The sequence below is a fragment of the Gobius niger genome, assembly GCF_951799975.1.
Source record: "Gobius niger genome assembly, chromosome: 10".
Classification (NCBI taxonomy): Eukaryota; Metazoa; Chordata; class Actinopteri; order Gobiiformes; family Gobiidae; genus Gobius; species Gobius niger.
The window spans coordinates 11932272-11952687 of NC_136861.1; the positions used below are offsets into that span (position 1 = coordinate 11932272).

The 20416-nt window shown below is 40.3% G+C and overlaps 1 protein-coding gene across 1 annotated transcript in view; it reads right to left on the reverse strand.

The window, feature by feature from the left end:
- Positions 1 to 3799: 3799 nt before the first annotated feature.
- Positions 3800 to 20416, reverse strand: part of fam83fa (family with sequence similarity 83 member Fa) — a 30384-nt gene continuing 13767 nt past the window's right edge. Inside the window, exons 2-5 of the mRNA XM_079564475.1 lie at positions 18347 to 18514; positions 13040 to 13161; positions 7963 to 8753; positions 3800 to 4186 (exon numbers count right to left, since the gene is read on the reverse strand). Of these exons, the coding sequence (XP_079420601.1) occupies positions 4137 to 4186; positions 7963 to 8753; positions 13040 to 13161; positions 18347 to 18514 (1131 nt within the window). The 3' untranslated portion in view covers positions 3800 to 4136. The remainder of the gene's footprint in view (positions 4187 to 7962; positions 8754 to 13039; positions 13162 to 18346; positions 18515 to 20416) is intronic.

Below are 20416 nucleotides of genomic sequence, written 5' to 3' on the forward strand. Positions count from 1 at the left end.
TACAAGCTATCTTTTTTTTTTCACATTTTATATTCTGTATAAAGCTCTTTAACTGTACAGTATTTAAATGATTCTATGTATATTTAAAGTCTACATAAGCAGTATTAATAAAAGTATTCTAATATCGTGTGAGTCTCTTGTGTTCTTAGCTCCACCAGATGGCGCTAGACGACTCCCCTTGGACTTGGGGCCTTTTATTTAACAGGAATCGAGAGACGGTGCAATACTGTGCAATGCATTGAAAAACATTTTGAGATCAGATATGGCCTTTCCTGTGCGTTTCCTGCGTTGACAGTGTTCGTGTGTGTGATAGTGACTTGTGGTTATGGGGTTAGCGCTTCCTGGGAGTAGATCTGAGCGAAAACATTGCAGTTTTACGCTCGGGTGTTGCAGTAAAACAGAAAGATGCATTTTAACTCTCGCGATGCTGGTTCCTCCCTATAACAAGCATTAAGGAGAGTTTCCTGAGTGTGCACGCTCTCCCTCCTCAACACCTCAACTCACACATCTCCACCTGATGTCACGAGATGGTGCTTCTCTGTGTTTTTGGAGTCAGACAACTTCACCAGATATGTTTTAATCATTGCGGTACTCAAATAGCCTCCTATACACATAAAACATATTAATACATGGTGGCTCGGAGGCACAGCGGTTAGTGCGTAAATTTCCCTATAGAGTTCAGGATCATCATGTTAAATCGCTAAACATCATGGGATTTGCAGCAATAATAAACTAATGGAGATTTTAAAGGATTTAGGATGTATCACTTTATTTTACAGTACCCTTGATACATTGTACCCAACTAAATTTAGTACAACGTAATGTGCTCTGTAACAATCTGTAATAACTTGTACCTAGATACATAATGGAATAACTTGTATTAGCACTTTGTGGGTACATAATGTAATAGGATACACGGGATACGGTTAAAGTTAGGGCTAGAGTTATGTCTTATTACATTATGTACCTACAAACTACTAATACATATTATTCCATTGTGTATCTAACCCATAGGTACAAGTTATTATGCATTGTTACAGAACACATTACATTAGGTACAATGTTTCAAGGGTACTTTCCGATTATAACACTTGGACAGTGAGTTGGACGTATTTACCAGTTCTGACTCAGCAGCTAATGGAGTTTTTCCACGGCTTTTTTCTCCACTTATTGTATGCTTTTTGTTCTCTACTTTCTGTATAAAAATAGGGGGGAAAGCCAGGGAACAACTCCATTAGCTGTTGAGTCACAACTGGTAAATACATCCAACTCAGTGTTATAATGTGAACAATAACTCCAATATTTTACCTTTTAAAATCTCCATTTGTTTATTATTGCTACTGGATGAATACTCGATTCTGATTGGCTGGAGGGTGTCCGTTAAAAAGTAAAGTCTTCACCTAAAACTGTGGTCCTGTTGTGGCTTAAGGTGCAAGTTGTACACATATAATCGCTAGTTTTAGTTTAATCTTATTTCTCTTGATCACTTCCTGCCTCCAGCTGATGTCACTGATGATGTAAGTTAAAGGGTCTACATCACTCAACTGCAGGCGTTTCTATAGCAACGATAAACAATTGGGCTGGAACTAGCTTCAGGTAAAAAAAAGCTTAAAAAGTGAAATAACTCCTGCCCGGGACTTTAAAAAAGCAAACAGGCCCAGATGAACAGTTTCAGTTTGTGGGACCATGGTATAAGCGGGATAATGCACTCTGAGGTGTCCATTATCAGAAATAACTGGACTCATCCTGATAATGGTGTCCATGATCAGAAATAACTGGACTCATCCAGTTATTTCTGATAATGGACACCTCCGAGTGCATTATCCCTTACTTGTATATCTCTAACCGTGTATAGGAGGCAATTTGAGCACCACCATTTAAAATCTCCATTGGTTTATTATTGCTGCAAATCCCATGATGTTTATAGCGATATTATCCCGAACTCTCTAGGGTCTATTTGTCCATCAAAAGATTTGAGATTTAAAAACTTTCATTGTCTGGCTGATATTTCTTGATGTTTGTTTAAATAAAGCTTCCTCCATGATAACATACTTACATTTTGTTTAGCGACTCTGACTGGGATGGACTTATTAAATAATAAATAAAGGTTCGAGACAGGTTAAAATTTCTTCAAAGTATTTTATTCTCATTGCTATAAAACTATTTACATCTCAAGTTGTCCAAAAGATTCACATTTTATCCGTTTATTCCGGCCTTTCTTAAACACCTCTCAAGTGCAGATCAGATCACGTTAATAATCCCTCTCGCTGCCCTGCATAATTCACGGCGCGTACAGTGCTGTCTTATTGTGTTTCGAAGGGTCCCAGGTAAGGCGACACCGCCCCCAAACCACGCCTGATCACTTTTCCTGTCGCCACGGTAACCGCCACTCACCTGTCGACCGCAAAGTCATTCAGTCCGACTCCGTGGAAGCGCCTGTGGGTCACTGTCCTGCCGCTCACTATTAAAAAGTTCATGGGTTGTTCATGTTTAAAGAGGTGACACTGCAGATATTTTATCCTATTTTCATAAATGTTCAGGTTTTGGTTTTCAGTTATCGCTCTTTACTAAAACGTTCACCTGGAAGTACAGAAATTGTTGCACTGATTCAGTTCGCCACAGATTTATTTGGGAAAAATTTAATTTCTCAGGCAATTTAGTCAAAATGCATTTTTCCCCCCACATTTTTCCAGTGTTAATTTTGAAAACATATTTTATTCTGTTTTAGTTGTTGTTCTTTTGACAAAATGTAATGTCTTTCAAGAGTGACTTCCTGTTTCGATCCAGCACGCCAAAATAAAAGCACCATCTTGTTCATTAGTTCAACTTTCAACAGAAAAAAAAACCCTAAAATGTATGGATTTAATTATATATATTATAATATTATATTATAGTACCTGCTGAACTAACCAATGAGACGAGCTGTGCTTTTATTTTGGCGTGCTGGATTGAAACAGGAAGTCACTCTTGGGCAGCGTTGTTGAAGTTATGCACAGTCAATTCTGTTTAGTTTTAGTCCAGTTTTCTTCGTTTCTACTAAATTCAGTCGACTTAATCTGACATCAATTTGGTCAACTTTACATTTATACAGTATTTTTTGTATTAAAACATATTCAATCACATTGTTCTGCTTTTCCCACATGAACACAGCAGTAAACCTGTTCTTTTGGGTTTTACATTTAAAAGAAACAAGGCTCTTTCAAACTGTGTCAAAGGAAGTTCAGTCCTTTTTAGTCCATGAAGCGATCTGACTATGTTACTCATTGCTCTTTCGAATGCAATTTCTCCATCTGTGAGATCAATAAAGTATCATCTTATCTTATCTTATCTTATTCATCAATAACTTTATTTTATTTTATTTTATTGACCTTTATTAAACCAGGATAGTCCCACTGAGCTTAAGAATCTCTTTTTCAGGGGAGTCCTGGCTCCAGAGAGGAATCTATTGTACATGTTTTTAATGGTAGGGGAAACCGGAGTACCTGGAGGAAACCGGGGACACGGGGAGAACATGCAAACTCCACAAAGAAAGGCCCCAGGTTCAGGTGGGAATCGAACCCGGGACCTTCTAGCTGTGAAGCACGAGCGCTAACCACTGCGCCCACGGCACAATAACTGGTTTTAAATTAGGTTCAGTTTCATTTTAGTCTTTAAAACTGTCACTTCCACTTAAGTTTTGACAAAATATTTTAGCCGACATTAACACTGATCAACAGACGCCTCATTTTTCCGGTTCCATTTTTTTTAGCTGTTTTTTTGTGTGTGTAAAAAGTCGTAACACAACGCAGACTCAAGCCTGGCCTCGGGAATCGAACCCAGGACCTTCCTGCAGTGAGGCGAGCGCGCTAACCACTGCTCTCCGCTCACAACGCACTCAAAAGTTACATCATTAAACATGAGAGAAAACATTTCGAACGAGAATAACTTAGTACAAAAGGCATGGGAAACAATGGCATACATTCTCTCTTTGCAGATGCGCTTTTCTCTTTCAGTTCAGATAAAGGTCACATGGCTTGGAGACATGCGACAGAGTGCCGCGCCCAAAGGCACAAGGGCCGTAAACAGTCTGGTCTCCGGTAAAGCGGCGCCGCTACCGTCAGCCGCGGTTTATCTTCATACGATCCAGGATAAACGCCTCACTGCTGGATACAGTTCTTCTTCTGAGTTCTTCTTCGACTTTTCAAACCTGGAGATGGAGACACATGATTAGACCGTTGCACGCGAACATCAAACCACTTGTTCCTGTTCCACCGAGTAACAGATAACAGGACTATGTTGCAATGTCTGATTTATAAGACCGTGATAAGAGCTCTTCCATGTTAGAAAATCTATTAAAGATCTGTACTTTTGCAGAGGGTTAAAGGGATATTTCAGGATTTTTGACATAGGGCCTCATTTCTTAGTTATCCAGAGTGTTGCTGATTTCTGGAGATATTTTTTTTTGTAATTCATGCAGTTCTTATATTTGAAGAGTTACATGGTGCTAGGCTAGTGCATTTCTACGGTATCAGTTACCCTGCATTATAAACAATCTGATCCGCTCCACAGTGCACCTGAGGCAAATCACTTATAACACCAGACTAACCATATAAATGTCTGTGTCGATGGATTCATTTTTGGAATATAACTGACTTTGCATCACATGAATGTTCGCATTTTGAGGGACTATTTTCTAGCAGATCACTCCGCCGCTGCGTAGTTTATACAACCACGAAGCTGATGCTGCTCAAATATAAGGTATTTTAAATGCAAAATGGTTAAAATTATTCTATGGACACAGACATTGTGTGGAGTGAGCGTAAATGTGAACGTAAAGCACCTTTGAGTGTACAGAAAATCACTATATAAAAATTGTTAACCTGAACAGAGTGTGCATGTTCTCCAGTTCAAATCTAAAAGCTTCTCAATTGGAACGCGAAGCCTCATTTGAAAGCAAAGACCTACAAGATTTAACGTAACTTTTTTTGGTCACGTTGCAGCATTTTTAAATTTATTTTTTAAGCATATTTGTCGTGGCTTTGTATCTTTTTTGTCATGTTTTTTTTTTTTTGCATGTTTTTGTCGCTCTTTTGTGACTTTTGTTGCTTTTTGCGTTTTTGCCACGTTTTTGGCATGATTTTGTTGCTTTTATTGTTCAAGAAGCTTTCACATTTGAGTAAAGCCAAACTGGAGAAAGCACGCTCGGTTCAGGTGGGGGTTAAGAGGTTTAACGGTAATGGATATGTTGTTTTATTTAGAGGAGATGTGGCCTGGGAAGTTTGGAAACACCTCATTTTTTTTTTTACTCTATTAACTTCCACAGAAATCAACAGCCTTTCATTTAAAACTGGGCGAGGCTTTAAAAGTTAAAGATGATGCGTAATCAGTCAATAAAACGAAAACATCCTTGATCATGTTTAGTCCTATTTACACAACATTATAAAACCTCGAAATGTTAGTCATCACCCACACCTACGACTCCCCTTTCCTCCTAATCTTTCCTGCCTGTTTATGATCTTCAGTTTTGGAAAATGACGTGACTGAACCATGTGACTTCTCTGCAGTCGTGACTCAGAGCTGACGCGTGGCCTTGTTTTCGTTTTCAGTCCCACCTGTAGCACTTACTCAAAGAGAGGGAAATAATCCTGGTTTAGGTGCTGGTTTAGATTATGTTCTATACTCATTTTCTCCTCATTTAGGTCATTATTTCATACAAAGCCATTTTTTTGCTGAATAAAATTACACTAAAACTAAATTGAATATAGTTAATGATGACTGAAACTCCTACAATCTCCAGAAATGTTTGTCAATTCACAGAACAGAGAAATAGTATTATTAAATTAAAACTATTTGGGGAAAAAAACATTCATTTTCTGCCTCATAATCACACTTCGGTTGGAGAGAGAAACAAATTGTGAGTCATGAACAAAGCCTGTCATGTTTGTGCTCTGGTTTAGACCCGTTTTTCCCCCGATGCGGTGTGGCTGACGTGTGACTAAGAGTGGTTTTGTTTTCACTCTCACAGTTGCACCTTATGCCGACAGGCATGAGCTCAACTAATAAATGCATTTAGAAAGAACTTTAAAACTGGTTTAGATGTGACTTCTAATAAAAAATGGTTAATGGTAGGGCTGGGTATCGATTCGAATTTCCCAAAACGGTTTGATTCGATTCACAAGGGCCCGATACGATTCATGATTCAATTTGATTGAGTTTCGATTCAGTTAAAGGAAGAGGCCACAGTTTTTACATACTGGGAATGAGATGCAGTAATATCTTCACTTTACTGCACGGATTTCAAACTACTCCTGGTATTATTACGCCTTACAATATAGTTCCCCTGTTTATCCACTTAGAAAATCCACATTGTTTAATTTTGTGTAGTCATATTTAAATAGGGAAAACCTGGAAGAGCTTGTTAGCTTCTATCTTCACCTTGTTTGGAGTTATAGTGGAGAGGAGGAGAGGCCAAATGCTAGCGCCGTCTGTGCTGTGTTTACGTGATTAAGGCACGGGTGAAGACCAGACAGGTACAAATGAACTTGTCTAAGCTAAGGTAAGAACAAATCTCAGTATGTAAAAACTGTGGCCTATTCCTTTAAGGATTATCACGCAGTACCTATCTGACTTAAATATGACGACATTCTCAGAAGAACTAATGCTGTAGGCAACATCCCCTCACAATAGCAGAAACTCTGCCTTGATGCTCTAGTAAAAATATGAATATTCACATTGAGAATTGAACCCCCCTTGTTGCCATGTGCGTAATGATGCACGACCACGGCCAATCAGGCCTTTGACAGGAAACAACATGGCTGCCACCATTGACCATTGACAAAAAAAAACACTAAATATTTGTTTGGAAGGCATGCAGTACAAGGAAAGATGTGCAAAAGATGTTTTATATCTAGTTTATGCCACGCTGTAACTTTTCTCCCCAGAGGGCTCGAGCCAACACTCCGATTAATTAGCTTTTTTTTAATCACTATCGCACTATTCAAGGGAAAATCGATTCAAATTAAATCTGGCCATAGTTAATGTTCTTATATGGCGCTTTTCTACCTCCATTAGGCCCAAAGCGCTTTACAGCCTGGAACCAGTCACCCATTTACTGTCATTCATACACCGATGTACGCAGACACTGGAGGCAAGGTGGATGAAGTGTCTTGCCCGAGGACACAATGACAGTGTGCACCTGCAGGACCTGGGATTCGAACCCACGACCTTTCCATCATGAGACGACCCGCTCTATTAACTGCGCCACCATCGCCCCCGTCGCCTTATTCACTTTTAGTCGGGTTCATCGGGATTTGGTGAAAGGAGTTAAGACTTGCAGTTCTGATTTGAAACTGGTTTAGACTTGGTTGAGTCCTGAAGTTTACCAAGACCTGGAATTTACAGTCTTTAGTCCTAGTCATCCTGAAAGTTCACCTATAAATGGTAAACCTACATGAGAGCAAATCATAATAAAGATAATGGCATGTTTGCAAGCTAATGTATAATAAACGATAAAGAGGAGATCTTTGTTGTGATCTGGCCAGGTGCCCCTCGGAGCATAAGCCAACTCATTAATGATTACTGCGTATACAATGATCAAGCTCAGGCCTGTTTGAATGTGCTGAAGCTCCACTGGTTCTGCATGTTTGGTTAATGACATTTTGGCTTTGCGAGTGAACGAAGATCTCCTGCCAAGACAAAATAGCTTGGAGTATATTTAAAATGAATGAGTCAACCGTTTACATAGGTTTCAAAATAAAACCTAGTGTTAACATTGTTGTGAGTAGAAGTTTGTAAAACAGATTTGAACTCCTGACGTTTGTAGTTAATGGCTGCGGATATTCGGGTATAATTCATGCTTTTGTTCTTAACATCTCTTTCGAATGACATATCCAGAACTCCATGATCATCAGAACTGCTTTTTTATGTGAGAAAGAGTACAATGAAAGAAGAGCTTTGGAACATAGTAGAAAAAATCCTTCATACCGTCTTCTGGTCCAGCGTTGAGGGCCTGCATGGACTGACTTCTTGTGTGCCCTATCTTCCCCGCCTTCTTGCTCTTGTTCTTCAGCAGCCCAGGCTTCTCTAAAATCTCAAATCCGTCCTCTGTCTCGCTCCCCGCGACTCCATTGGCGTCCACCATCGGCACTTTGCCATTGTGAACCGGGCTGTGCTGCGTCACCACCCCTTCGTCTATAGTCTCTGGCGTATTGTGGGCGTTCTTCTTCAGCAAGTTCTTGATCGACGGCAGCTGCTTCTTGGAGTGGTGCTTCTTCAAATTCGGCTTCAAGTCCTCCTCGTCCGTGTCGGCGTTCGACACCGGGCTTTGAGACTCTTGCTTTTCCACTTTCGTGTCCTTCTTAACATGGACAGGGCTACTTTGCAAATCGCTTCTTTGCGTCGACCCGCTCAGTACCGAGTCTTTCATGCTCGTTAAGTCCTGGAGGGAACTCGTCAGGCCGGTGGCATTTCCGAAAACTAACGAATATTTGGGGTTGTGGTATTTATGCGCAGGGACTTTAAGATCCATCTTCTTCGTGTCGCCGACTGAGACCTGGAATCGCGACGTAGTGACGGGGATTGGTCTTATGGGTTGGATTTTCGGCGTCTTCACGTGGACGGCGATGGGCGGTTTGGTGATGTTGAACTCTCGATAAAGGTCCACTTGTTCAGAAATGGCGTAGAGCTCCCGGAAATCCTGGTCGAACACGTCCACCACCTGCCCCGACATGACGGTGATGGTGTTCCGGTCCATGCGGGACGAACTCCAGGTGAAACTGCAAGAGAAAAGACAGTTGCAATAAGGGCCAAACTGTTAAGTAGGACTTCTCTAATTATTAATATTTCATTTAATTATGTGACCTCCCCTCCCAGAACCGCCACCTTAACGTGGTGGAGAGGTTTGAGCACCCGAATGATCCTGGGAGCTCTGTTGTCAGGGTCTTCGGGCCCCTGGGTCTCCCATGGCAAACAAGTCCAAGGTGATGGGTCAGACAAAGAGCGGTTCAGAAGCCCCTTATGAGACCAACAGGCCTGAGAATCGGGAGGCCGTCCTTCTGTGGACCCACCACCTCTAGGAGGAGCCATAGGGGCTGGTGCACTGTGACGACCCGGGAACGGACAAGTGGAAGAAAATGGATCGATGGATTATGTGACTTTTATGCAGATGCGTTGAGAACATGCAATAGCATCAATTTCTCATGATTATTTGGTCATGATCTCAAATAGGGATGCACCGTATCAGACAACGGGGTCGATACGGGAAAAAATGCATCGTTGGCTACAAATATCTGATACTGAAGCGATACCTGTTTTGGCTCTCACCGCTTTAAAAGCACAACTTTCACCGACTAAATCTCAGTGAATATGAGCAGGCTGTATGTCATTTTAAATCTTAGAACCTGGAGAGTTCAGTCGCTGAGTTTTAACCTCTGCAAACATATTTTTGGTCACCACGCAAAATGCCGTGACCAGCAACAGAATGCTAAAGCTAGCTGCAGCTATGGATCACCTAAAGTAATACTAAAATAAACTAACCACTGCTGGAGCGGCCAAGTGTTTGTATTTTAGTTTATGAAATGCTGCTAAATATATTTTTTAATGTGAGTTGTTTATTTAATGTAGTAAGTAATTCTTGTGTAATGTTATTCATTACAGTTTATTAATAAATTGACAACATCTCGTTTGCAAGAAACAACGCGACTTTTACTTATCTCAAAATGGAGAAAAAAGGACAATTGATTATTTCACTCAGAGAAAGACACTTTTAAGTTAATCTCTCTCTCGCTCAAACCCCCTGTATCGATATCGGTATCGGAAGCAAAAAAGCTGGATCGGTGCATCTCTAATCCCAAACACATCTATATCCCGATCTTACACTTTGTTGATTAGACAGTGCAATATTGATTTAAAACTGAAACAAATTATTTAGTAGCTCCACTTCCTGATTTTTATATAATCCCACCATAAGCCCCTCCCACCCCCTGCTCATGTGGCTGCAATGAAAGGATTACATTTAGCAAGAGATCGAGAGGTGAGGAAAGCGTTCCCTGGATATGTAGGACCTCAGGAGGAGACAGCCCTACATGCCCTGAGGAGGAGAATATTCAAAGTTCACTCAAAGATTCATGAGTGGGTCCAGTTCAGTTTCTGATGACCGAACAATGTTGTGACCATTGCTAGAATCCTTCAAAAAACCTAGTTAGATACCAAGACCCATCAGAGCATTTTTTCTTTATCCAAAATATGAATATCATTTTTTGTCAAATTGGTCTGCTCTTTTTAAGCGCAGAAGAGAGCAAGGCACGGTCAATCTTGGTAAAATCTGTAAAACTTCCAACAAAAGGACCAAAGCTTTACAGTCCAATCATCATTTCAGAATTCGTCCAATGCCACGGTCACCGGCTCTCTTTGGAGAACCTTGGTAATAAAAAATTTACGACAAAAGCCTTTCAAACTATTTCTTTAGAGTGGCCAGTGCGAGGTTGTACGAGGACAGTGAATATAAATGAGTAACCATGAAGCATAACGTTTATTTGGCTCATTCTTTTTAAAGCTACACGTAAAAGAAACGGCTCATAATGTCAACAGATACGACTCAGATTTGTCTTTTTTGATTATTATTTGTATATGGTTTACTCTGGGTGCTATTGTTACCACTAAAAACATGTACAATAGGGTGCCCTCTAGGACTAAATTAATTAATTGTAATATTGAGGTCTCTGACTACATATCCTGTTTACCTCTTACACCCCCCTCCCCATTTTCTCCAGTTTGGCTTTACCCAAATCTAAAAGCTGCTCGACCCTCACTTTTTTGTCACAAAGTGTTTCTGACGATTTTTAGTCGTGTTTTCGGCACGTTTTTTATTACACTTTTGTTGCTTTATTGCGTTTTAACCACATTTTTATGGCACTTTTTTTATATTATAGTTGCCACTTTTTTGTCACTTTTTTTGTTGCTTTTCCAGCACGATGTTTGTTTTGCTCTTTTGTTGCTTTACTGTGTTTTCGTCACGTTGTCATGGCACTTTTTTGTTGGTTTTTGCCGATTTTTTTTTGCTTTTTCATTGCTTTTTTGTCAAGTTTTTGATGTTTTTTTTCTTAAGCTTGGATGAAGCCAAACTGGAGAAAATACGCTCGATTCAGGCGGGGGGGTAAGAGTTTAAAGGAGTGGTACTACGCAATGTCAACTTTAGAGCTTTTTGCCATGTTACAAAAAGCACCTGGAGTTGTGTTTTAACCCCCTCGCACCTCTTTGAGTAATCTTTGAATCTTCTCCTGTGGACATTGTTAGCCCCAAGGCGACATCCCCTGAAAAAGCTCCTCTTTTTCCTACCTACCTCTCGATCTCCTGCTAAGCTTTTACTTTCTTAGCTTTCTTTGATCAATCCTGCATTACCAACATCGTGCAAGATAGTGATAAAGATGAGATTATTACCAGATACCTGCACAAAGCTTAATACCCACTCTTAAAAAGATTGTTTAGGTGTCCTTGGTAAGTATTAAATGAAGCAAATGCTGCTTTCAGATGATTTTCCATTAAACTTATTCAGCAAATCTCTGCAAACACGGCTGACATGCCCTACAACGACCTTTCTGTCGGGCCATGTTTTCTTGTTTCAAACGCTGGAGTGACATTTTAGCGGACAGCTCTGATGCATGGCTGTTTTCTCCCATTATAAAGAATCGAGACTCAAGGTGACAACCTGCAACCCTGACTCATGTGTCTCTGGACCAACACAATGGATTTATCTGTCGTCTGACTGTGTCCCAAACATTCAAATCGGCTTTGGACAAGACCTCGCTGATGATAGTTGTGTCAACACCCTGGAATGTCAAAGGAGCTAACCGTATGTGTTTTCATTAATATCAACTTGCTAAAAATAAACAAATAAACCCTTGCTTGAAGATGGAGTGTCCTGTGAGATATTTCCAGTCCTCACTGTCTGACCAAAGATTGCCGGGCCGCCTTTAGCTCTGATTACCACACTATTCCCTATTGCATTGTCTCAATAAGCAATCTGCGCTTTCAAAAGATCCAAGGTTGCATTAATTGTTCGCCAAGATCTTGCATTGATGATGGGAGAGTGTGACCACTGCCTGAAGCTGTCTCCAGCACATCCGAAAGATCCTTAATGGTGTTAAGATCTGGACTCTGTGGTGAAACACTCTTTCACAATGTGAGCCTGGCAACGATTACGTTTACATGCAGTCAAAAACTCTTTCATAATTGGGATATTAGCAATAACCCGGTTGCGCACGGCCATGTGCTACCCGCCAATAAACTAAAGAAGAAGAAGAAACATTAACACAGCACAGCACCACACTTTTGGAGCAAAGGGAGGAAACCGATTACTTAATTTGTGTAGTGAAAGACAAGAATATTGACGAGAATATATTTACAATGACCATGTATACAGGAGTAACTCTGTCTGCTCACACATGAAAACGGGTTCTTCCAAATGTTTCAGAAACCGGAATATTGACCTAAACCCAAATATTGACGGCATGCATAGAATGTAGAAATAATAGACTGCGTCTCCTCACTCCTCCCCGTTTACCATAATAACTATGTTCGAGGGGGAATACATGACAGACTCCTCCTACCCAGCTGTGACGGAGCATGTTCCTAAAAAGGGCATAAGGGCGGGATCTTCACTGTAGACTTGACCTTCGCAGGGCGCGTACTTCGGTCGTAGCCACGCCTGCGCCATTAGCTCTAATGCTAACGGCCTGTCAATCAAATCCGGCCCTCATTAGCTAACTAAGCCAGCGTTAACACAGGACCAATATCTAGCTGTAGAAAGTTTTTAAAAATGAGGCACCAGGCTTTACTTACAGTTGTTTAGAATGTGTCTAAAGTGCAATGCTTTCTAATGGAAAACTAGCTTGTTTTGCCGCCCACATATGGATATCCAGCTGATCTCAGTCTTTGGGTTCATCGTGTTGCTAAACCCCAGATCAGAGTTCGGCAGTTAAATCCAGGTGGCGACTTTGTTTTTGGGCAGGCAGTGCGTTTGTTAATAATGTGAGTATTGATTGATTTCTTTGTTGTTGCTCACCTGTACGAGCCGAACATGACCCTTTCTCCGTCCACGAGCATGTACTTGGAGCTGAGAGCCCCGGGCAGCTTCCCATAGGACAGGGCCAGACCAGAGCCCCGGACCAGACGCACTCGCAGGTTCTGTCAGGAGAGAACAAATACTTCAGTACTTCAGAAAACTTCAATGCACATCCAAGCACGACAGCAACTAAGCACAAGATCAAGGTTTCATGAGGTATTGTGTAAAAATATTATTACCACCCATTATTACCACCAACCAATTCTACCACTGTTGCTATGGTTACCACTTCAATGACTGTTCGAGACCAGTCAGCAAACACTTCCGATCTCCTACTGGCGCTACTTCACCTGCTACAACACCTATCACTAACTATTACTAGTCAATTATTAGTCAAAGTAATATTTTTACTCACTAAAATCGGATTAGAAATAAATTAAAAAGGAGTTAACCTCTTAACCCCCTGCCTTAACCAAACACACTTCCTCCAGTTCAGCTTTACCCAAAAGCTTCTCCACTGGAGTTTACAGCCTTCAGGCCAGCATAGCGTCTCATTTGAAAGCTAAGGCCTTTAAAACTGATCGAAGATTTCTCCTCACTTTTTCATCGGATTTTTGGTGCTGGTTTGTCCGCTTTTTGTTGCTTCTTTGTCGCCTGTTTTGCTGTGTTTTTGCCGCTTTCTTGTCATGCAAAGCAAACCTGTTTTGTGGAGATTTTGTGGCTTTTTTTAATGCTTTTTTTTGAAAGAGCCTCAATTCATTTAAATTCACTGCTAAAAAAAAGGGAACTGGTCCCTTGTCCCTGTTGGAGAAGCTCCAGGAAGCAGTGGGCCTTGATTAAATAAGATTATATTCATTTATGATTATGAATTATGAATGAAAGTTGAGTAAATGTATTCTGGATTTGCATGCAATTGTCATAAACTAAAACTATACTAAAGTTGAAGAGAATTCTTTGACTAAATTTTCATCTGTAGTCCAAAATTCAAAGTGATCTCCTATAATGCCACGGCCACTACAGAGCCTACTTCTATTACTACAAGGACTACTTTTTTACCACCAGTATTGAAACTATTCACATTTCTATCACTACTTGAATTCTCACTCTTCGTCAAAATAAGTCTAAATGGCATAATTGATTGACTGCGGAATTCTTCCGCAGTCAATTATTGGTTTTCATGTACTTTATTATTATTCCTCTTCCATCTTTTTCCCGATTTTCTAGAGCTTTCAGCACCTTCATGCTTTGTGCAATTTATGCAAGTTATGCATCAAAATGTTCCGCATGTTGAGGAGAAGGGTGCTATTACTTTTGGGACTTCTGCAACTTACGTTTTTTCCGCAATCGGCCAAAATGTCGGAGATTTTTCCCATTGACTTATAATGGGGCTGCCGCAAATCCATGCTTTTCTGCACTTTTTTCTGCATTTTATGCAATTTCTGCACTTTGTGCAGGTTCAGCTTCTGCAACTTGTGGGTTTTGAGAAAAAATTGGCCTTCTGCAGTTTTCCAGTTTTTTTATACGAGAGTTTGAAATTTTTGCATTGGTGTGTATGGGGGAATCCAGCCAATGGGGAGACTCCAGGCCTTTCAGCCATTTGTGCAGCTTCTGCCAATCAAGCACTGAGGCCATTTCAACAGTTTGACCAGTTTATGGAATATAAAAGTTTATGCAATATTAACAATGTATGCAAAGTAACCACTTTGTGGGATTTAACCAGTTTATGCATTTTAAAGCATTTATGCAACTTAAGAGTTTATGGCATTTAGGATTTTTGAATTTTAAAGAGTTTATGCAATTTACATAATTTATGCAAATTAACCCATTCATGCATTTTACCACTTTATGCAGTTTATACAGTTTATGCAACATGACATTTTATGCATTTTACCAGTTTATGCCAATTTGATTATGCAATTTGAAGAGTTTATGCAATTTCTGCGTTCGCTTCCCGCATTTCCGCAGTCAATCGCAATGGCGCAGCCATTGCATTTCTAGTTAAGTTTGTTCTTTGATTTAAGCTGCTTTACTGCTAAATAAACGTTTGTCACTGTGTCATCGATCACAGACACGCCGACACAAACGGCAGTGACGCCTTCTGGGTAAGTGGCCAACACCTGATCCTTGTTTGCTCAGAGGGAAGAGACTTGGAAAGACGACAAGTGACATGGAGCCAGTTATGCTTCACAAGTTTGACATTTATTAGGCTACAAATGTATGCAGACAAAGGTGCTTTTTGTTTTCACAGGAACAACATGTATCTAAGTTTCCTGCAGCCTATAATTAAAGAATAAGTCTGTTGCCAGGGCTGCTGAATGCTTGAATTTACACTTAATTAAAAGGAGCTTGATGGAAGTTGTAATTTTTATGCTCACTACTGCCACCTCAGGTCTTACACGTAACTGCAGTTTCTATATTAAGCTCGTACATGATGCTACTTGCGTCCAAAGTAATAACTTTTTGAGTGACAGTGCAGGATTTTAGCGGCAGTTGTGGTGAACAGGTCTGGGCTCATTCTACACATTAGGACAATACCGGAGCAAGTAGGGGGTAGAAAATAGAGCTGGGCAACTTGGCCTAAAATCTCTATCCCAATATATAAACAGAAATTACAGAAAGTTCAACATTATACAGAGAAAAAACAAATGCATAGTGTCTGCATATACTGGTGTATGAATAAGACTGGGGTGGTTAATGTGAAAAAGCGCTGAATAAATCAAGGCTATTTTAATACAGAGAAGGGGAGAGTTCAGCTTCCTGGCAGCCTTGTGGATGGAGCACTCTCAGAAACAGAAATTACTTAAACTACTTAAATTTGACGATATAATTGACAACGGACAAATTACTTCAAAATCCCAGGCTTACGCTTATTGGGAAGATTGATCTGATAGTTTACTCTTTTTATTTAGCACTACACTCATTTCCTCACAATTATGATCTACTCAAGCAATTTACAGCCTTCATTTTACTGCCCCCGTGTTCGACACAGTCAGTGTTTATGCTGCTCTGATGGAGCTGAGGTGAACATAAATTATACTCCACAGCGATACAAAAAATTATGTCGCGTAACAATACGATATGACCCAACCCTAGTAGAAAATACACAATTTCGACATTTTTAAACTCGTCTAGTCTCTTTAAAACATAATCAGCCTGGCTATTTAATCCTGGATTATTCGTATCATGAGTTTTGAACCAACGCACTCCTGTATCTTGAGTCCATTTAAATGAAAGCGTTTTATGTCAGCCTGGTATTAATAATGAATATAATCGTTACATAAACTGTGGAACTCTCTCCCTCTAAACATTAGACAGGCTACTTCAGTCTAGAGTTTCAAAACTCTATTAAAGACGCATCTCTTTGCACAGACTTTAAACACAAGTTTTTTCATATTTTTACTGTTTATTTGTGCACTTTTCTTATCTTGTTTCATGTATTGTTGTGTTCTGGTTTTCTTTAATGAAAGCCAATATTTTTGTACTGTGCACTTTGTACCTGTACAGCACTTTGGGGCAGTGATGATTGTTTTGTAAATGTGCTTTATAAATAAATTTGATCTTGACATAAAAACGAACATGGATTAATCATGAGTAAATTTAATTGAATTTCAAAAGTGTGATTGTTTTTCATGTGTTTTTGTTTTATGTTTTGAAGATGCTGCTCTTTGGAAATCCATTACAATCCATACACAATGGATTTTCATAACTACCACTACTAATCACTACAATGTTATATTTTTCCAAACTTACTTTCATTCAAATTGCAAAGTGCAATAAATACCCAAGGCAGAATGAATGAATAAATGTCAAAAATTGTCTTCTTACAACTCACTTCCTTGCTAACTTGTCATAACCAACGGAAACGACCTATTATTACCAGAAGCACTCAACAGTTTTTGTCGCCTTGTCGTGGGTAAAGTTTCTCATTCCTCTCGGGACCTGTTTTTTGAGTGTATGAATGTGCATTTGTCAGCGCGAGTAAAAGAGAGCAGTGAAAAGGCCTATTTAGAGCCTGATCAGGTGACACAGCCAGGTCAGCCTCAGCTAAAGTGCAGACGGCGTCCCGATACAGATAGAATAACATGTGGCTTCAGCAGCAGGTGCTCGAGTTTAGATCAGTGTCAATGTGATTTACAATATATGTTCACAGGTCATTATGAAATATGGAGATAGGCCTAAATGAATAAGGCTGATGTGAGTAGTAGTAGTAGTAGTTTCTGTTTATTATTCTATTCGTTATTAAGTCAATAAAACTATGAACTGCTATCGAGAGGTTCTTATCCTCACAGTGTTCTGTTGTATGGAGTTATCAGCTCAGACGTGTGACTGTGACTCATAAACAAACACTATGCATTTGTTTGGGATGACGTTTGCATGAAGCATGAAGAGCGGCCCGGGGGACAAATACGGCCCTCAGATCCATTTTTGTTGGCCTTCAGGCGTCTTGCAGAGTTGGCAGGAACACATCTCCAGAGGTTCTACTTTTTAATTAAAGTTTAATAATTCAGGCTTACGGTAATGTTTTAAGCCTGAATAAAGGTAAGGTGGTTAAAACCTCTGGTGCATGTACTGCTGTCCTCCAAAGCGAAAACACTTTTATGTGGTCCACGATGAGTTTGAACACCTTTTTCATAAAAGGTGCATCCAAGGACAAACGGCCCACAAGGTTTTAAGAGTTGTGTTAATGCTGTTGTAATTGTTTTTTTTATGTTGTTCCCATTTAGGGCCAGGACGCTCCTGGAAATGAGATTCTTGATCTCAGTGGGACTTTCCTGGTTAGATAAAGGATATTGTATACATTTGCACAAGAGTTTGTAGGTAGCCTATGGTTGATAGTGATAACCCAAGGAGAGTGATTTATGACATCGTCGTCTGCAGAACTAATAGGCCAGGATGAACGATGTGTGTGTGAATGAAAGGTGGTGGTCAGAGGGACCATTGGCACAGATGTGTGCAGTCCAGTTTGCCCAGGGGAAACTGAAGCTACATACGTAGCATACACACGCTCTGATATTTAATTGGATCGACTTTAGCGTTTACTTTGGCATTGTTTCAATAAGTATCTGCAATGTCAAAAGATCCAAAAGAGCCTGCAGCATTATCCCAAAGATTCTCCGTTGACTTAAGATCTGGACTCTGTGTACCTAGACCTGTCCAACTGCAGTTAAATCCAGATGGCTCTTGGTCAGGCAGTGAACTTTTTAACAGCTAAATCGTATCTTCTTTCAATGCACAGTTAGCCACCCCACAATATCACTGTAAACTTGAACACGGTGGTCTCTGTAAATGTGTCTCTGCGTGTCTTACCCGCAGATGAACGGCGCTGATCTGGAGCCGGGAGCACATGTCGAGGAAGTGAGGTACCCCGCTCGCGTCCAGGACGACGTAAACGGCCACTGAGCGCCGAGAGGAGGCGTCCAACAGGTCCTGAAGGATCTGCAGGTCAGTGAGGAGGTCCATCACTATCGCCACCACCTACAGCAGACAGCGGGGAGGGAGGAGAGGTTATAGGTCGACCCAACAGAAGATTGTTTTGGTTCTTTTTAGTTCTGGTTAAGGCTCTGGTTTAGACATTTAGACTAGTCTTCATCACAAAAATACCTATAAACATTTCAGACATAGTTTTAATCATCAAGAACTACTTTCAAATTATTCTTAGTCAAATTTTAGTCAGCAAAACACTAGCTTGACTAAAATTATTGTTCAGACACTTTTTAATTTGAGTTTAGGCTTGAATTCATCAGATACAGTTCTGCTTAGAAACATTCAGACAAAAGCATTTCTTCAAACAACACTGTTTTCATACACAGATAATAATTTAATCTCAAATATGCCGACTGGTGGTATGGACCTGGCATGGCAGGTCTGAGTGAGAGAAGAACCGCTTCATCCACAAGGCTGTCAGGAAGCTGAACTCTCCCCTTCTCCATATAAAAATAGCCTTGATTTATACAGAACTTTTTCCACAAACATTAACCGCCCCAGTCTTGTTCATACACCAGTGTATGCAGACACTATGCATTTGTTATCTGCCTGTATAATGTTAAATATTGTCTTTTTGCACCAAGGGTTTAAAAGTAACAGAACTTTCCTTGTCAAAGCACGTATAAAGTATAAACAACTATAAATGTGTGCTACAGTAACTAGGGATGCACCGCTCTGACACTGATATCGGAGCTGATGAATTAATACAATATCGGCTACAAATATCCAATACTGAACCAATACCTGTTTTGGCTCTGACTATTTTAAAAACACAACTTTCACCAACTAAATCTCAGTGTGAATATGCACCTAATTTTAAAAAGGCAGAACCTGGAGGATTCAATCGCTGAGTTCGTTTCAACCTCCGCCAATGTATTTTTGATCGCTAGCGGTAACATGCTAATGCTAGCGGTAACTAATCAAGGCTGGATCAGAATGAAATACCTAAAGTGGCCTAAATTAAATAATTTGGCCACTGCTGGACTGGCTAAGTGTTTGTATTTAGGTTTATGAAATGCTGTTAAAGGGGCTAGACGCAAGTTAGTCATTTTATACTCACTACTGCCACCTCAGGTCATATGTGTAACTGCACCTTCTATATAAAGCTCGTGCATGACGGCAATTTGGACCCGAAGTGACACCGTTTTGAGTGACAGTGCAGGATTTTAGAGGCAGTTGTGGTGAACAGGTCTGGGTTCATTCTGCACATTAGGACAACGTTGGAACATGTAGGGGGAAGAAAACATTTTTAAACTCCATATAGTCCCTTTAAAGATTAATGCACAAGCTGTAATGATTGTTTATATTGATATGATATTTAGCGTGAAAAGTCCAGTGATCCTTGTTAAAGGATCAGGCCATCGTTTTTACATACTGAGATATGTTTTTACCTGAGTTTAGACGAGTTGATGCGTACCTGACTGGTCTTTGTGCATGCTCTCAGTCACACACAACGACCAAAGATGTTGTTAGCATTTGGCCTCTCCCAGTATATTCCTATAGCTCCAAACGGGGGTGAAGTTGGAAGCGACCACACTCTTTCACAGGCACAAAGACCAGACAGGTACGCATTAACTCGTCTAAGCTCAGGTAAGAACAGATCTCAGTATGGAAAAACTGTGGCCTGTTCCTTTAAATGTTGATAATTGATCTGTAGCATCACAAGAAAAGATCAGGCTTACTGGATCTCACAATGGAGATAAAAGGACCATTCACTTTTTCACTCAGAGAAAAGCCTCTTTTAAGAAACTCCTGGTAATATCGGATATCAGCAGATACTCAAACCCCCAGTGTCGGTATCGGAAGCAAAAAAGCTGGATCGGTGCATCTCTAACAGTAACAGAACCTCCGCAGCAGTAAACAGTAGCTCGGGGTCAGACGTGTCGTGTCATT